General features: G+C 37.7%; 1 protein-coding gene across 1 annotated transcript in view; it reads left to right on the top strand.

Moving 5' to 3' along the window:
- The window catches only part of oxct1a (3-oxoacid CoA transferase 1a), a 91,801-nt gene that overhangs the window by 12,787 nt on the left and 58,498 nt on the right, over positions 1-20,516 (top strand). Inside the window, exons 7-8 of the mRNA XM_055161951.1 lie at positions 18,978-19,085; positions 20,117-20,231. Of these exons, the coding sequence (XP_055017926.1) occupies positions 18,978-19,085; positions 20,117-20,231 (223 nt within the window). The remainder of the gene's footprint in view (positions 1-18,977; positions 19,086-20,116; positions 20,232-20,516) is intronic.

The following is a 20,516-nucleotide window of genomic DNA, read 5'->3' on the forward strand; positions in this document are numbered from 1 at the left end:
TGTTAAATGAGGTGTACTGAATGCATTATTATTAGTAGTAAAGTAAACACGGGAGAGCGATATGCAGAAAAAAAGCAGTCCTAACACCATTACATCTTCTGAATGTCTACGCTTTACTGTAATTGGTTTACTCCATCTGTCAGTCAGAGCATGACAGAGGCTGACCAATAGGAGTAGTGGATGAGTGTAACGGTCTGTATTTGAGCGTAAAGCTGCATTAAAGAGCCTATATTTGCTTTAAGCCATGTTATAATGTTGTTACTTCATCAAAAACATACCTGGAGCTCTGTTTTTTTCATGTGTTATTAATCTGTATACATCTCCAAAGCTCAAAATGCTCTGTTCCACCTTGTGATGTTATGTAGTGGTAGTTTTCAACATGTTTTAACAGCTACCTTTTCCCTTTTTATTCAGTAGAGATTTGCAATTCCAGAGCTGATGATTGCCAAATGATTCTAGTAGTAGTGAGTTTAAAAACACAGTGGAGCACTTCCTGTATTACAACATGACATCACAAGGAGTGTTTTCAGTTTGAGAACTTATTGTAAATATGCAGGGGTTGTGTGTTAAACATGTGTGAATGAAACAAAACGCAACTTCAGGTATGTTCTTGATGAGGTAACAACATTATAGCATGATTTAAAGCTCACAAGAGTCAATTTTGCATAATATAGGACCTTTATTTATTTATTTTTATTATAACTTGGATCAGAAAATGTTTTGTATTCACCAAAATAGTCACAGGGATTAGCTCATCATTTAGATTTTTTTCACTCATCCCTAAATGTAAATCCCCAAACTTTGAGTGGCAGTGTCCCTTTTGGTCTTGTTTGTGTCATTTTCATTTTTATTCCGAGTGGTGATCCACCTGTCTCACATGTGTCAGTCTGGAAATGTGATAGCTCATCTCTGCTCCTGTGTTTGTGTGTGTGCCTGCCTCCCCCTCCGCTTCACACTTTCCTATAGAGATGAATCCGGCAGGCAAACACTGTGTAGATATATGTATGCGCGTTCGCCATAAACCGTTACCGCTTCCTGGAAATAAATTGGTAGCTAAAGGTCTCTCATAAATGCGACAGACTTTCACAAAGGACAGTTTCAATTATTGTCTGTCTGGACCACAGAACTTGATTGGAAACGTCTGCCGCCAAATGGCAACATACGTTTTTAGGCATAATCAAAAAATGCAAATTGTACAGGTGGTAAATGAGTCTGGGATGGGTGCTTTCTGAATAGGTCAGAATTATATGGTGGAAGTTGCCGTTTTATCATCAGTTTATAGCTTTGTTATCCTTTATTTAGGGATGTACTGATCCAGCTTTTTGTTTGTTCTGATATCAGTATCAATACTTTGACGTGAAGTACTTACTACTACCTGATATTAACCAATTGCAGTGTAGGGACGGAAAATGGCACTTATTTCTTATAGACTTTATAAAGAAGTGGACTAAGCGAGTGTGATGTCACCCATAGCATTCAGTCAAATGTAGTCCATCAAGGCTTGCAGTTATGGGAGAATTTGGAACAGTTCCATATTAGGGATAGGATTTGATTTTTGGACAAAATGGCGAAATAAAAACACCAGGATTATATAAAGCGGTTTAACACCAATATTTTAAGACCAAAATGACAGCAGCAGTTATGGAAAGAGGGGCGACGTTTTTTTTATACTAAGTGAATGGCTCATGTTTACTTTCTATTTGGAAAGCAGATTCTATCAGGTTAACTAGGTCCATTTATGTATATAATCTATGTTATTCCCTTAAAACACAGTTAAATTAGTACACAAGACATCCAATTGTTTTATGCAGCTGTCATATATCCTTCAAATACTACTATTGGACTCCTTTGTATGAATAAATGTCAAACCCTTATGAGACATTCTTGGCCATAATCAGCTTGCAAATAGTCTTATTACATCCAATTAAAGGCCCAACCAGGATATAAGCTTAATTGATTTCATGGAACCGATACCTAATGCTGATATTTGATACCAGTATTAATACTGGTGCATCCCTATCCTTGTTTATGGGTAATATCTCTGTAATTACTGGGCCTATCGACACAAAGTTGAATGTCTTCTCTGTCAGTATAAATGAACAAAAGTATAATTATGTTTTCACAATAGCTAATAGAAAATGGTACCATTGTTCAATCCAAAATCTTCATCAAATAAGGATAGGCATCAGCATTTGTACTTAATAAGTTTGGATATTTCTTTCAAAAACAGTAAATCTCCCATGGTGTTATATAAGCCCCTATCCTCCATCTGTTATGGGATTATCAAATTCTAAAGACTACAGAGCACAGTGAAACAATCATCAGATGGCTTAAAAAGGCTGTTTTGTATACATTTTAATGTGGCCAGTACGAGGGCTTAACCAGATGGTCTAAGTGTGAATTGTGAACTAAGCAGCAGGTGTTGTCCCAAATAAAAACCTAAACCAGGACAGAATCAACAAGGTGACCGACCAAAGACTGAATGTATGACTTGGGAATTAGGACTACACTGCAACTTGCCTGAAAATAAATAAATAAATAAATAAAATAAATGTACAGATGGTACAGATGGCTTTAATAAGACTATATTGAAGTCCTTATTACAACAACATAGACTCTATAATTGAAGTGAACTAAGGGATTTTGACATCACCCATAGTGTTCAGCTCAGCGAGGCTAGCCAGGCTGGCGCCATCTAGTGCCTTCGCTCAAATTAATTTCTCTCCAGTGACTAGGTCAGGAATTCGAATACACTAGACGGTTTGCAAGAACACCGGCCAATCAGTGATGTGCTGAGAAGCCATGAATGGGTCCCTGTCCCTACAGCACAACAATAAACAACGGTCGAGATGGATGTAGACGAAGCCATACATTCTGTGTTGGCAACGATTCCCGAGATCGAGGATTTAAAGCCAGAACAAAGAGAATGTTTGGTGAATTTTATCAAGGGAAAAGACGTTATTGCTCTTCTTCCTACAGGATTTAGGAAAAGCTTAATACACCAGTTAGTCCTATTAGATACGTCACGGCCAGCAATTGGTTAAATAAAAAAAGTACTTGCCTACCGTCGAACGAACAAATCCTAATGCTGCGAGGTCAGACGGTTTCCACGAAATGAAACTGGCTGATGAATCAGGCTAAGCAGTAATAGCAGCCAATCTGAAACCAGGGACCAAAGTTGGAAAGTCGAGTGCGAAACCAAAGAGACAATCAGGAGCAAGGCTGTTGAAAGTACACATCCCTTCCGGCTGGTTTGGCAGCAAAGAGGCTGTCAATCAACCTGTTTTTCTAATGGTAGCAGGAGCGAACTGATGTAGACAGACTAATAATAAAGGGTTACTCAGACATGTGTGAATAAAACAAAACACAACTCCAGGTATGTTTTTGATGAGGTAACAACATTCTGACATGGCTAAAAGCTCACAGTTGTCAATTTTGTGTAATGTAGGACCTTTTAATAGTTGTCAATGCCACAGGAGTACACCAGTAGTTGTTTAACCAGCTAAATATACAGTATGTTGAACTAAACAAGAGCTTTTATTCAGTGACTTTCTCTTAAGTGTCTGGCAATTTCCATATACAATAAAAAATAGGCCTTAAAACAGTGTAATTTTGCAGAGGCACAAATTGTTCTCTGTCATGACGGGAATTGCTCTACATTTTTACAGACAATCGTAAGGCGTTTGGGTAATGGCATAACAGCCTTGTGGAGTTGTTGACAGCCCTGGGCCCTATAATGTGAGTCTGACGTGTGGCGCTGGAGTGGTGATGCAGAGACAGTGACAAGAATTACAATGGTGTACTGCTTAGAGAGATGCTGTGTGAAGCGCCAGGGTAATTGGGTGGGTTTAATATTGAAATGTGGGCCTCAGCTGCTCTGCACCTGAATTAAGGGCTCAGAGAGGATACAATTATTTGCACAGAGAAAGTCACACAGTATTTTTGTGTTATGCAAAGGTTCCTGCTATTTGAAAGAGCAATACATTGGCAGCTTAGTTGGCGCTATAAGTCTTTGCTTCTCTATTTTGTGTCACAGTTTAATTCTTCCATCTTGTGGGCTTGGGGGTTGAGTTTATACCAATACCACTGAATCTATGGGCTTAAGATGGGCTACATGAGTCCTTATAACGATTTAAAGGGCCCATATTACACTATTTTCTGATCTATGGTATAATGCGGTTTCCTCATCTCAAACATACCTGGAGTTGTGTTTTGTTTAACACACAAACCCACAAACCTTGCATATTGAGGCTTTCAGACAGAAAACACTCTCCTCCACCTTGTGATGTCATGTTGTAATACAGCTCCACCGTGCTCCATACACCTTAACTAGAATCATTTGGATGATTTCGGCTCTGAAATTGTCTCTGCTGAACAAAAGATAAAAGGAGGTGTTAACTTGAAAATGACCACTTCATAACATCAAGAGGTGGAGCAGAACATTTTAAGCTTTGGAGATGTAGACAGACTAGTAATAAAGGATTACGCAAACATGTGTGACTGTAACAAAACACAGCTCCAGTTATGTTTTTGAGAAGGTAACAACATTATAACATGGCTTAAAGTTAACAAGAGTCAGTTTTGCGTAATATCTTAATATAGATTAGTCCAGTGTTTCACAAACTTTTTTTCTGGGGATTCATATTTTAAAAGTCACAAACCATCGCGACCCAAGTCAATAGACATTATTTGTAAATCACATAATAAAGGTGGATTTGACCATTATTGAACATTAATGAGGATATTTTATTGTTGACTGAGTGATCGTGTCTCTCTGAACAATTAGCATTACTTACATTTTAAATAATGAAAAACAGTAATTTATCCATCAGTAAAAGGATCCATAAGTTGCCTATTTGGACATTAAATGTAGCCCATTTCTTTTTATTTTCAACATTCAATTGAACCAGCAATATTGGAACAAAATAGTCAATAAAATTATTACATAAAAATTTGAAATGATACAAAACATGTCTTTAACATTTCAACATTTCTAATGAGATAGGTGGGCTTGGTTGCGTTTTTGTAGTGTGTTCCAGTCCGGGGTGCAGGCGACCCATAAAACATCTCTTGTGGCCCACCTGAGGGTCGTGACCCAGTCTTTGGGAAACAATAGACTAGTCGACAAACCAAAAAATGAATTGCTGAATACTTCACTACTAAAAGAATCATTATCTGCAGACCACAAGTTAAAATGCCTTGGCTATATAATATGGATTTGGTGTTGTTAATTGATCTGCCTCTGCTTAGCTCAATGCATTCAATTTTACAACCTTTTACAAGCTTTGGCAACATCCATAAAAGACATAAAAGACCCAACCACTGCAGATAGTAAAGGCAACTGTTTGCATAGCCCCCATTAAGAGCCTTCTTATCTGTGAGCCACAAACAATGACTTCCCTGTGAAAATAATTACATCTTTAGAAGCCTGTGCATGTTCAGTCATAAAAGTGCAGATGGGAGTCAATACTGAGCCTCTCTCTTTGACTGGTTTGGATGGAAACAACCTGATGGAGATTGATTTCTTATTACTCGTACTCAAGGGCGGGTGATATTCCAAAAAATCATCAGGGTTTTCACAAAGCCTGAATCACAATTTTGATTTTAGCTTTGCAAGCGGACTGCTTTTGTGCTCTTGCTTGCTAAGTAGCTTTTATTTTTTGTTAAAGAGGGGGTATTTTACATCTATGGGGTATTAACTGCTAACACAATCAGTGTCCGCTAATGAAACTACTGCACTAATAGTTTTCATTAGGCTTATCAAGTTGCTGCATACAGTTTTGTATCATGTGTTTGTATATTTATGGAGATCTGGGTGACATAGGCTTGCCGGCTGAGGATTTCACAGAAACTGCAAATATAAAAACAAAATTGCCAAAAAAGGACTAGGAAGAGTAGACAATGCTGTTTAAACACCATATACTCAATTTAGTAGCAAAAACACTGATTCAGTGTTTAGTATATTTTAACAAAGTCTATGATGATGATAATATAATGACAGTGCTGAAATACCACCACCGAGATCACAATTCAGTTTTTAGCGTCAAATTGCCAAGCCCATTTGTTCTTATGCAACAAACAACAAAAGTGAACAAAACTGAAACAACTATTTGAAATTTCACCAGATTACCAGAAGCTCTTGCCATGGTTGCTACGCGACACATTTATACTTTCTATTCATTTGTTGAGAGTGCCATAGTTTCCAGCTGGTGTGGTTATTCACTTATGGCAGGTGCAGTGAAGACCCAGTGCATGGTGGGAGGAAATAACTAGATCAAATAAATGGATTTTCTGTCACATGTCAGACAAAATGGCTATTTTTTTTTAAATTTGTGACTGGTTTGAGATCAATGGTGTAAAGGTTCATGGATTTTAAACTACTGGTTCTTGTGGTTTGAGCAGGTAGTTCAGTTATGCTGGAGTGACAATTACAGTTCAACCAATGTTACATATTTAGATATATACAATATTTGAGCCAGTTTTTTTTTCTCAAATTATATGATATGAAATAGCTATATATATACATACAGTGCATTGCTCTTGCTCATTAGGAATGTATAAAGAAAAAAAGGAACCACTATAGCCCTGTTTCTAGGACAGCTGAATGTCATATCAAATACAGCGCCCCCTGCTGATGGATTGACCTTAAAGATGAAGCAGCCAACTTTTTTTCTCACAAGTAAATTATGTTTTACCTCCAGCAAGTGTACTGTAAAGGCACAACTTACATGCTGTCTTCATCTGAACATTAAACAGTTTATGTATTTCAAACGAGCCATGTGAGTCCCTATATAACCCTTTGGGGTGAGAGTTGATAGGGTGGACAACCCTTGGACAGCCTGTTTCACTTTTCTGTTTGAAAAAGCTTCTTTAAAGCTGTGCTAGAGATCAAAACCCATGCATGAGAAGACTAGTTTTGTGCCAAAGGGTTTGTGAGAGCTAGGGAATAGTTAAATTCAATACTTCTTTCTTTCACAATTTGAAAGTTGGTCACACCAGCTTTTATTAGACCTTTTATTAGACTTCAGTAATCCACAAGAGAAAGTATTTGGACGCAGCAGCTTGCACATCACAATGTATGTATTATACAAAGAGCAAATAACAAGAGACTGGTGTCAAATAAAGCATACTAAAATATACCTCAGCTATACAATAGTTTGTAAGGAAAGACAGTGCAAAATGATATGATGATTGACAGGACATAGTGTTATCTGTTGCATAAGGTTGAGTTGTTGTACAGTTGTCTGGATTATGGTATGAATGTAGTCTTGTTAATACTGCATTACAGTGTTCAAAACCTCATGTACTTGTTTACTGGCTGGCATAACAACACAAAATTGACCTACACTGGTTTAAACCTTTTTAAAGTGCAAATGTTTTTTTATTGCTGGGTTGTGTCTAAACACAGGAACGTGTAATAGACAGATGGTCCTAAAAGCTTCTGGCATGTTTTCCATTCATATTTGTATGCAAGCACTGTTAGTCAAACCGTGCAGTCAAATGAACAGGTATTAATGTTTTCAGTAATTTGTTTTTGCTACACAAGCAATTTATAATGTTGTGCCAGTAGTTTTTCGAGGACTTGGACACAACACAGTCTGTATATTTCAGAATGATAAAATAAATGGTTGTATAGGTGGGTACCTCTAGTTTTTAATCATTATTTAATTATTGAAGATGTATGAAAATGTGAATTGATTTATTCTAAGCTTTAGCAATGGTAACATCTTCAGCTGTCACCATTTGTTTACATCAGTATCCAATTGTACAGTTGTGTTTATGGTCTTCATGATCTGTGTTGTGATTTTATTGAATTTATCAGGCAGTATGGCAATTTCTTTAAAGAGCCCACATTACGCTATTTTCTGGAAAACACTGTTCCACCTTGTGATGTCATGTAGTAATACAAGATGAGTTCCTTTGTTTTTAAACTCCATACATCTTCACTAGTCAATCATTTGGATAATTTCAGCCCTGGAATAGTGAATCGCTACTGAACTAAATGAAAAATATAGCTGTTAACTTGAAAACTACCAATACAGGACATCACCAGGTGGAAAAGAGTATTGGAGATGTAGACAGATTAATGCAGAGTTACTCAAACATGTGTGAATGAAACAAAACACAACTCTGGGTATATTTTTGATGAAGTAACACCATTTTGTCATGGCTAAAAGCTCTCAGGAGTCAGTTTTGTGTAATATAGGACCATTAAAATATGCTCTGAAAAAAATTATTTATTCATTTTTGTCAATATCGCCCACTCTTGGGTCTATTTTACTGACAATATCCACTTTCATTCCTGTTATCTGTTCCTATTTTGGTTAATGTGCTGTTCTGGTACTCTATGGGACATTTCATTCCAAACTGCTTCTCTCTGTTGAAAGTGCATTGCCATTTTTATCCCCCGTGGTCCAGGCTCTCTCACTCGTCTTGGTCGGCGGGTGTATTTTTAGCCCTTTTAAAGTTGTCAGGTTTGTGCTGTCTCTGTACAGTCTGTCATTTCAGGGCCAGATTCCAGTGAGCAGCACCAGATTGCTCCTATTGTCACTGGTGTTTTTAGGAGAGATGGAGCTCGAAGCCAGAGCCCAGTGAGAGGCAGCCGGACGCCGCCAAGTGCCTCCATTATTGTACCCACACACATAAGCACTTACAAAGGAGTTTACATGTGTTATGGGGATATCACAGTGACTTATTTACTTAATTAGCTACGACGTTATTGACTTTAACCTATTTTAAACTGTAGTCTGCCTGATGCTGCTGTATCAGATTTTTACTATCTTAAAAACTTACTAGTTCAGTTTGCAGCAGTCCAAAGTTATTCCTCATTTACCTTATGCATTCTTAGCATCCAAATGATTCACTGTGATGAGTTTATAACCACTTTTGACAACAGCAAGCAGTGAACATTTCTCATTTTGGCCCCAAGAGTTATTTTTATATAACTTGGATAGCAAGATGAATTCATGCGATATTTCGTGCGATATTTCCAAAGTTCCCAAACTCACAAATGGTGTGATAGGGCACATTGCAGTACTGAGGTTTGTGCAGAAGCCAAAGGCGAAGCACCCCAACTAACCAAAACAAACATGCCGATGTCAACAGACGTACTTCTGCCTTTTTTAGCATCAATACAGACTATTTTGTTAGAGGAAAATGTGCAAAAGGTAAGAGCTTTGTGCATTTGTGTACAGTGAAGATGGTAGTGCTTTTCTCTCAACTGGATTTAACAAAAGTTTGGTTTGTTTGTTCCGCTGTGGTGACACTTCGACCAATCAGATTAAAATAGTCGTCATGACATTTTGCTTTTTATAACGCGTAGAACTCGGTCCTGAGTGGAACAGAGTGGTTTTCAAAATACATCTGCACTAAAAAAACACATTTTACGTTATTATATGAAAAAAGTCTGCAGCCGCTTTCATGTTGAACAGTGCTGTTGATCTAAAAGTCAAGACTTTACGTCACAGGGACGTATTTTTGTCCCCATAAGAGAAGCAGTTCCCCATGAATTGATTGTATACAGATTTTAGTCCCCACAATGTGATAAATACCTTCCCACGCAGACAGGACAGGAGAAGATGGAGTGTCTAAAAATACCTGTGGGTAATGAGAGTGCAGTATCTCAGCCTGCAGCTCTTTACCGCCTGTCTCGGCTCTACACAATCATGTATGATGGATAGTGATCTGGGCAGACTATGCAAATTGATGGTTAATCTTGAATGATGTAATACTTTGCGATATGGGCCTATGTCTATTACTGTAGCGGTAAATGTTAGAGATGACTTTAATTTAGAGGAGGAGCTGTCAAACCTTACCTTTTTGACTTAACAATTATTTTTTATGTGCTACTTGAAAGGTGCACTATGTAACTTTTGTGGTCCTTGTCTCCATAGAGATGCTATTGCTGTCCCGTTTTTCACAGTATGGCATTCAATTTGTCCATCTTGCTTCTATTCATGGAGATGTTTTTGTTGCTCATAACGACCTTGACAAACATGCATTATTACTGTAAGTGGGCTCATCTCTCCAGTCTCCATAGATCTGACCTGTAAGTTGGCCTTGAAGCGTCACCTGTTTGTCTCCATGAAGTTTGACACGTTTAATGTCATAGTTTGGATAATTTCAATCAAAGCAATAACATCTCCATGGAAAGTCATACGTCTTTACTGAGTTAGAAAGTTTCAAGCTCAAAACATGAAGATAAAACCAAATAAAAGAAAACAAATACCTATTTTCACTTCACAAAAAATACTTTGTGTAATTCCAACATGAATCAATTGGATTTAGTTGTTTTCAAATAATTTCACAGCCATAAATTCTCTTCAGCTGTCCCCCTTGTTTGTTAGAGTGTACTTTGAAGTGTCAGGAAGCAGCAGTCTTTTGATCCTTTTTATGTGAGGCAGTTGAAGTGTCTCTTTGTACAGTCCACATACAGTACCTGCAGCCATCTGGAAATAGTATCTAGACCTATAGCTTTGTCCATTGTGTTTGATCCCTTGAGAATACTGGTCTAACAGTTTTCATTTAGTTTCCATTTGTAGTATGTAAGTGTGAAGGTAGGGTACACATAGGCTGTATATTGTTGTCTATATATTTATTTAAAATTGAGTTGGAGGAATCGTGTATGGATGAATTGGTTGCTTAAATTTTTAAAAATACAAATGTTTTGACCTGGTTTGTGGATTCAACATGTCATCATTTCACATGAAACAAAACTGACACACAGTTCAGTATCTTCACTTTACAGGGCCCATTTTATGCTATTTTCTGATCTATATAATAATGTTGTTTCCTCATCGCACACATACTCCAAACTCTTTCACAAGAACTCTGTAACTGCCAATCTCTATAAACTGAAAAGAAGTAAAAGGTAACTGTTAAAGGCTGAATTATAGGCCGTTGCCTTGTTGCTGTTGTGTTTGATTTGTGGATCTGCATCGAGATCTATGCGCTGCTAAGTAGTTCACCGCCACAGCGCTAGGAGGCTTGGATTTAAAAATGGAGTTCGGTTACAAAATGAAATGGGAAAGCAGAGTACCGGAAATATATGTAGATTGGATGTAGAGAGGACCAATCATAGCCCTTATTGTCTGCATCGCTTTCCCTTTGTTTGCAATGGTTCGACGTGCAGTTAGAAAATTACGGATGTGCACGTCGGTCGATGCAGACACTCTGTGGAGGGGGTTCAAGGACACAGATGATTTGACACATGTCCATAAATTGGGCTTAACTTGAAAACTACTGCTTCATGACATCACAAGGTGGAGCAGAGCATTTTGAGCTTTGGAGATAGTTACTTTCAAACCTGAACATATAATTCATATAACAGTATAGACACAGATATAAACATGCATGAAGTAGACAGACTAATAACCAAAGGTTACTCAAGGGTTGTATGAATGAAACAAAACACAGCTCCAGGTATGGTTTCGATGAGTTTATGAGAACAACATAATAACATGGCTTAAAGCTCACAAGAGTCATTAAGCCAGAAAAAATTGACCTGGTTGGTTTTGAATACTCCTGAAACATGAAAACACACTGACACAAAGTTCAGAACTAAAGGGGATATCATTATTTTCCCTAAGTGGTGCCATTATTCAGCCTCATTGGTGTGGTGTTGTCAGGTAAATGGACCCAATCTCTAATAAATAGTTCTCCATTTGATATTTTCCTTTTTGGATTTTTTTCTTTTTTCAAAACCTTGACTCTCCTTAAACTCCATATGGCATCTTGGTTGGGAGTAACAAGCTTCCTCTTGTGCAAGGTTCTATATAACCTTGCGAGAGGAGAGCACACTGTAATTGACTCTCATGAGCTTTTAGCCATGTTGTTACCTCATCAAAAATATACCTGGAATTGTGTTTTGTTTCATTCACACGTGACTGAGTAACCCTTTATTATGTCTGTCTGCATCTCTAAAGATCAGAATGCTCTGTTCCACCTTGTGATGTCATAGAGTGGTAGTTTTCAAGTTGAGAGCTGCTTTTTACCTGTAGTTCAGTAGAGATTGGCAATTCCAGGGCTGAAATTGTCCAAATGATTCTAGTGAAATGGTATGGAGTTTAAAAACACAATGGAGTACTTTTATACTACAACATGCCATTACAGAGTGTTTTCAGTTTGAGAGAAGAACCTGAATATGCTGGATCTGAGTGTTAATATTTTTTTTTATTTTTTTTACAACCCTATAGTTAATGTGCCATCTGTATCGCATCTGAGCTTGGATGGGTTTAGCTTTAAAATTACTGCAAAACCACTCCACATCCCATGCAACTTCTGTTAAATTGAGCATTAAACAGTTCTTGGGATAAACTGAGATAAAACTATTTAAAAAAGCTTACAAAACACTGTCTTAAGAAAAAAAAATACTTGCTGTGTCCTGGGAGGGCACTTTGATTCCCTCTGCCCCTGCTCCAGCTCACTGCATGGCCTCATTGAAGTGAAAATGGCTCCCCTGATATCCCCCTGGCTCTTCACACCTGCTTTATTTGTGCAATTCTATTTTTATTTATTTATTTTTGTGTTGTTTTTTCTGTCCACTTCGCTTCTATCGTTGCATCTGAGCTTGGATGGGTTTAGCGGGACGCCTCAGATACATGAAAGACTCTTTTTATGTACATGGCGGCGCATTTAAATTGTATGAGGTGTTATTGTGATGTTTCTTGGCATCGGAAATCTAATTGAAAATGGGAGATGAATGCTTGGTTTGTTTTTAGCGTAAAAGTGATAGAAGGTGTCAACAAAGTTCTCCAAGTACCAGTGAGGAGGATAGAAGCAATAATAAAGATTTCAGAGGACAGTTTAAAGTAGTTATGTTGAAAGTGAAACTACAGAAGTTTTGCGAAGTCATTGATCTATTCCCTAATTACGCTGGGCTGTGTGGAGGCAGCACTATCCAGGTACAGTAACTAACTTTTATTGTTGTTTAAAGGTGCATTATGTAACATTTCTAGAGGAGATGACATTGCTTTACCTGCAATGTTCCACAGTATTGTATTAAACGTGTCAAATATGCATTCATTCAATTACAGATTGCTCAAAAATAGCTGTAAAAACATGCATGAGGAATTGCGTGTCCACTGATCTGACCTATGATTTGGACTGGTGACGTCCCTTGCTAGATAAGTTTAATGACATACTGTGGAACATTTCAGACATGCTATAAAAATCATCCATTCACAAGAAAAGTTGCTTCATGTACTTTTTAAAGAAGACCTGCTTGTGTCTGCTATATAGCTATAATCTATGACACTCGTGGATCATTAATTCATATATTTTTTACTATTTCCTCTTGCTTTGTTACAGAGGTGGACACTTGAAAGGCATGACTTGGACTCAAGTCAGACTTGAGTCACTATTTTTAGGACTTGAGACTTGATTTTGATAAAATGGACTAAGACTTGGGACTCGACTTGGACTTGAAGATCAATGACTTGGGACTTGACTCAGACTTGAGGCCTGTGGCTTGAGAAGACTTTAGAAGCACTTTTAAATCTAACTTTGTTCTATTCTGACTGTAATGATTCACACTAAAAGCTTGTCAGGACATTTAAAAAGGAAACATTTGCATTTCTACTACTCTTATATACTCTATAAATACTCATATACATATACTATGACTTTATAAGTACAATTTATCTTAAAAGTCATATAAATTGCAAAAATCTAAGCTATATTTAGTACTTTGGTTTAAAGACTTGAAATGACTTGAAGCTCAAAGCAGACCATTTGGACTTGACTTGGACTTACAAGCCAGTGACTTAAGACTCGACTTGGACTTGTCTGTATTTGACATGGGACTTGACTCAGACTTGAGGTCAAAGACTTGAGACTTACATGAGACTTGAAAAATTATGACTTGTTCCCACCTCTGCTTTGTTATATGGTAAAATCTGCAAGGGCTGCAAGACTAATCATAGTCAAATAGAAATCGCAATTTCAATGGACAAAAGAAAATCACAGAGGCTGCAATTTTTTACAGATTTAGATTTGCACTTATGTTCTGAAATGTGATTCTTGCATTAGTTTATCAGTTCATATTTCAGTCTTTTTGTCGGTTCTTCTGGATGTGTTTCAAATTTTAACTTTGAACAAATCCTATTATTAAAACCTCAGTCATAATACTAGTCAGAAAAACTGCAATTTGATATTTTTCCGGATAGTACTTTTGTTAAATCCTCACCAGTACCTCATATCCCAGATATTAGATGAGCTTTTCCTTCTGCTCCTTACATGATGACTACAGGCCTCCTTGATCAGGTCTATTGAAATCCTGAATCGCACAAAAGGCAGATATGAGCCTAGAGGAATGCGTAGGTGTCGCGTGGGTGAAGGCAAAATCCACCACTGCTACACCAATCTCATCTCAAGCTAGTTTTCATTTGAGATTTAACCTTAACTAAAGAAGGAAGGGAAAAAAGAGGTATCGAAAATCACTTTACACAGTCTCGAGCCATGGCCCCCATAGCTCGCAAACCGAAGCCCGCGTATCCATGACAACAGATTCACTCTGAGCAAGTGAATGACTGCGAGAGGAAGAGGAGATAAGGAGATTTTCGATTCAATTTGCTGCAAACGGCTCCTTACTCTTCATGTAAATGGAATAAGTAGGTTACATTTGGTCACGCAACAGCAATGAGACCAGTGCGAAGGGCCAGCTATCATGTTGTAATGGTTAAGATGAGGACTCTATAGTACTAGGTGCAACTATTCACTTTATAGGTATAGTCCCCACTGAAGGAGCTCCAAGAAGATGTGGACTTTTAATACCTCTTTACTGGAGAAGGTATTTCCCTGTTGACACTTAAAGGGCCCATATTTTGCAGTTTTCTGATCTATTTTATAAAGTTGTTTCTTCATCAAAACTCAGAGTTGTCTTTTGTTTCATTCACACGTTTAACACACAAATCCTGCTGAACAGAAAACACTCTGTTCCACTTTGTGATGTTAATGTGGTAATACAGGAAGTCCTCCACTATGTCTTTAATTCCATGCATCTTCATTATAATTATTTGACTGTTTTCAGCCCTGGATTTGCCCATCTCTACTGAACAAAAACGTAAAAGGTAGCTGTTAACATGAACATGAACACCACAGCTTCATGACATCACAGGGTGTACCAGAGCATTTTGAGCTTTGGAGATATAGGCAGGCAGGCAGGCAAGTTTATTTGTATAACACAATTCATAAACAAACATAAATAATCATCATGAAATTAAAAAGAGACATTCATTTAGAGAAAAGAGTGCAGAATGAAAAATAAAAACCATTCAGTCATATGCACAGGTAAACAGAACTTTTTTTGAGCTTGGATTTAAACAGCGTCAAAGTAGAGGCCCGCCTAACATCTTCAGGAAGACTGTTCCAGGTTTTAGCTGCATGAACCTGAAATGCTGACTCCTCGTTTTTAGTCCTGACACTGGGCACCAGCAGGAGGCCAGTCCCTGAGGTCCTTAGAGTGTGACATGGTTCATATGGCACAAACATGTCAGAGATGTACTTTGGTACTAGGCCATGGAGAGACTTGTGCACAAGCAGAGCAGCTTTAAAGACTATTCTCTGAGATGCAGACAGACTAATAATTAATGTTTACTGAAACCCGTGAGTAAAACAAAAAACAACTCCAGGTATGCTTTTTAGGTAGTAACAACATTCTAACATGGCACAAAGCTCACAAGAACCAGTTGTGCATTATGTATGACTTTTAAGGGAACTGAATGCAGCCTGTGCTCTTAGAGTTTTAAAAAAAAGCTACAATAATGACTAAACCTGAGTTTCCAGTGCCTTCACCTGTATAGAGGACATACATTTTTTAAATAATTTGCAGTGTATGGACAGCGTACTGCAGAAGAAGAGGCGCTGATTAATGACTGGCTGCTGGTGCTGCAGGTGCAGGGGTTTAGTGACAATTCAGAGGCACTGATTAATGATCAATTGCTATACTGTAGACTGAATCAGTACAAAGCTATCTATGCTGTCTATACACTGTGAATGAGGAAAACTTGTATGTGTCCTCTATCTGGAAACTCGGGTCCAGTCGTGATTGTTTTTCTTTCTCAGTGTTACTACTAGAACACACAGACAAACTGAATCACTTTCTGTTTTGTAGGATCAAACTATAATTTACAGCTGACAAGAGCGCAGACTAGTTATTTTCCACTCTATCATACACTCTTTTGACAGTTTGGTAGTTCATTATTCTTCAAGCTTCATGCACTCACATTCTTGTGACTTTTCTAATCAGTGAATTAGTGACTCATATTGTACTGCACTGGGTGCTGGCTGTGACGGTCTATAATGCTGCAGTGGTTGAGCGGTCATTGTGTAACTGGGAGGTTTATGGTTTATTCCCAGCTCTGACCTTGTCTCCCTTACCTGTTAATGTAAAGTGTAAGTGTGGTAACTTTGTTCTAAATTTGAAAATAAGACTACTTCACATTAGAGTTGGGAGGTGTATCACAGAATGTATTATTGTCAAAAGATCGATAATTAGACCATTGAGTACAATATCTGTTTTAAAAAGACTGCAAAAACAGCTAAAACAACAGCAGAGACTTGCAGCTGAATGTTCCAAACAAGAGTATATTGATTCTTTGCAGTAACATCATACTGGGGGTGTTCTACATGCACACATGCACACATTGGCAAACACTGTCAGAAACGTTTTAAGATCTTCTAAAAACTCAGAATGGATTTAAATAACACATTTTCAGGAGCCTGTGATCAATATGAGGATTCATGATTCTTTTTAGGAGTTTGATTTTCAGCAAAAAATTGTCATTCCATTGGCTCAATTTTGTAATCTTTTCAATCACGAAAAAAAAAGTTCTGCACCTGAACATTCTCTTTTATCCTTTGTATATAAAGAAAGTGTGGATACCTTTTTAAATTACACTATACTGCACTACTAAGAAACCTTTTTGGGAGCCTTGAGAAAAAATACTTCATGAATAGTGGTTTGAAACTGAATAACAAGGTGAAGCAAGGCCACTGAGGACTTTAAAAGCAAACATTGAAATGATGAAAGTTAATGCAAGGAAGAAATATTAGGGTTTTTGTATTTCCTATGGATCATTATTTTGTTTTATATTGTTTTTTTCTTTATATATTGTAGTATTGATTTACTTCTGGTTCAAAATTTTAGAACTAATAAACCATACCCCCTCACAGTGGCATTTCACCATAGAAAGTAGCAGATTTTCATTTACATGTTTTTATTGTTGAAATGTTTCCAAGCACTCAAGCCTTGAATGCAAAGGACAATACTTTATTAGTCAAATATGCCTTGACATGGCAAATCCAGAATAATATCTCTGTATTTTTTTATACAAGTTGATATCAGTTTCAGTCCCCACGCCCTCTGCTGTGTCTCGAGCTCAGGCAAACGTGATCGATCCAATCAGATATGTTTTTTATATTTTTTTTCAGCGATGTCTGTGAAATAAAGGAGCTCACTGGTCACCTATCATTTACAAACAAAAACAAATTCATCTCAACTCAGATTGATGTTTTTTCCTTTACTTTTTCCGATACAACTGAACATTTGTGTCTCTGATTGGCTAATCCACCTGTCAATCAGAAACAGGGAGATTCACCGGTCACCAGACTCACATCACAGTTCGTCAAGTATTGAAGAAGTGTTTATTCTGGATCCCAGGCAGCAAATATTCATGAATCAATTTGAATACAACTCCAGTTAAGCTCAGGGAGAAAGCAGCGTTATAAAATGGTGAAAAGCTCATAAAGGTGATTGTAAACAGTATGTCCTCTTTTAATAAAAACGATAAATGAGAAGCAATTCATTAACATATAATTGAAATAGCTGTGATGGTGCAGCAGGAGCTAGTGAAAGGAGGAGTGGAGGAGAGATGCAGTTGTGTCTGGATGCCTCACACTGCTCTCGGTATTGACCCTGTGATCGAGTTCTGTCCCTGGTCCAGCTCTCAGCCTCCTCTGCCTGCACATGTTTGACTGGACACAGCTCTGTTGTGAAAAGAATCACTCCGACACCTCCCACGCATTTGTACCTGCCCGTGTCTAAAGGCAACGCAGTAACACTTTTCCACTCATAACTTGTAGTGCTGAGAAAATACAAGCTACATGACTCTCAAAACTGATAATTTTACGAGTTTCGCAATATACTGGCATATTATAACAACTGAAAATGGTTTGAAATAATCCTCTTAACCTTACGATCTTGAGAATGCCTCGTCTTGTCGTCTTGGCACAGCAGGGGCAAGTTGGAAAGCAACAAAGCAGTTTTCTCATAATTCGATGTGTATCTCAATACATGGGTCAAAATATCAATATGAGGCTGATACGTTTTATGTCTTTTATGTTGTTATATTATTTTTATTCTAATGATATGAAATGATCGTGACATTTCATTATGGTGCACTATGTAACTTTTTAGTTGGGGGTCTGTCACCTCCTTGTTTCTGTGATATGTCCTTGCTCTGCCAGGAATGATTCACAATGTGACAACAGCTCTACTTTGCATTTATTCAATTTCAGGTGGTTTTATAGCTCATAAATACCTAGAAAAACAAGCATTCTAATTGTAACTCCACAGATCTAACCAGTAACTTGGTCAGGTGGTCAATGAAGATGGAAAGGTTTAATACTATATTGTGAAACACTTCAGACAAAGCAAAACATTGCCATGGAAATTGGTCCACAAACTACTGGGTCAATTTGAACCTTACAGCGGGAGTATTTTAAGATGGATTCTCGTTGCTGAACTTACAAATATCACAAGAATCCACCTTGCTGGTTAATAATCAAAGTCGTGCACTATCCTGACTAAATAAACTAATGATAATCCCAGCCTGCAGAATGTCAAAACCTGTGCCGCTCTTAATCTGTCAATCTTTAAAATTTCATAGCTGGGTTGGTGCAGACTATTTACTGATAAAGTGATGGTTTTCTTATCTGAACTGGAATCAAATGTTGACTCTTCCTGTTTGTGTGTTTAGGTGGAGGAGGTGGTGGACGTGGGGACTTTTGCTGCAGAAGATATCCACATCCCCAGTATCTACGTGCACAGGGTCGTCCAGGGAGGCAGCTACGAGAAGAGGATTGAGGTACGAACTATAACTGCCAAACTGTGTTACTTTGCATTTTACCATTTTAAACTGACCACAGACTCACCAGATTATCACAACACAAAACACTTGGATAAAACCTTTTTAGACTTGATTTCTTAAAGGTGCACTGTGTCACTTTTCTGTTGCAGGTATGCCATCTTCTTGTCTCTGTCTCGAGCTTAAAGGTCCTATAATATGCTTTAAACCATGTTATAATGTTGTTACTTTATCAAAAACATACCTGGATTTGTGTTTTGTTTCATTCACACGTTTGCTTAACCTTTTATTATTAATTTGTTTACATCTCCAAAGATCAAAATCCTCTGTTCCAGCTTGTGTGTTTCCAAGATAACAGTAAACCTTTACCTTTTAGTTTAGCAAAGATTGGCAAATAAAGGGCTGAAATTTCTCAAATGATTCTTGTGAATGTGGAGCACTTCCTGTATTACCACATAACATCACAAAGTAGAACAGTGTTTTCTGTTTAAGAGAACTCATCCTAAATATGCAGGATTTGTGTGTTAAACCTGTGTGAATGAAACAGAACACAACTCTAGATATGTTTTTGATGAGGAAACAACATTATAACGTAGATCAGAAAACAGCATAATACGGGTCCTTTAAGAATATTGCTTATATTGGTCAGCTACTTCATCCACAAAGTAGAAAGTAGTGCTTTTGAGACTCCAGACAAGCAAGCGCATGAAATTGTTCAAATTAAAGCTAAGCCATTTGCAACAGCTCCGACCCGCTTGGTATCGACACCCCAGACTTGTGAATTACTCCAATCTCCAGGGACAGGCCAGTGTCTAGACAGGCAGTCTGACCGAAATTGGGGCCAAAATCTGTGAAAAAAAACTACTTGGAGCAGACAGAGCAGGTGCATGTACTGATGCTATCTTTGCCATGTTGACTTTGAATCAATAGAGTTTTCAGTTCCTTATGTACATCGAAGCTTGGCAGAGAATATCTCCAGAGTTTCTGTCAGTCTTTGCCTGATATGAGCCATCTGTGTGTTTTGGTTTCAGAAACGCACAGTCAAGAAAAGTCAGGCGGAAAAACCCAAACCAAAGAAGGACTCTGATATTGTTCGAGAGAGGATCATTCGCCGAGCTGCCCTGGAGTTTGAAGATGGAATGTATGGTATCCTTTTATTGGAAATATATATCATAATTATTAAATACCCTTTCAAATTATTCTGTATGTAAATAGACAATTACTATTTACAGGTAGAGTTTGCCACAGCCTCAAATAGTTTAATACCCTTTCTGTCTGGTCTCATTACACTACTTTTTTCAATTGTGCCAGTAAATGAGAATTTTTGAAGTTATGGAGGTAAGATTAACACGATTCTAAATGCAACAATATGACAGTAGCTAGTTTGTAGAGTGTTTGTCCACTGATCCGGAAGTTGACGGTTCAGATCCC

This window comes from Boleophthalmus pectinirostris, unplaced genomic scaffold, assembly GCF_026225935.1.
Source record: "Boleophthalmus pectinirostris isolate CB_2022bp ecotype Guang Dong unplaced genomic scaffold, ASM2622593v1 HiC_scaffold_4, whole genome shotgun sequence".
Classification (NCBI taxonomy): domain Eukaryota; kingdom Metazoa; phylum Chordata; class Actinopteri; order Gobiiformes; family Gobiidae; genus Boleophthalmus; species Boleophthalmus pectinirostris.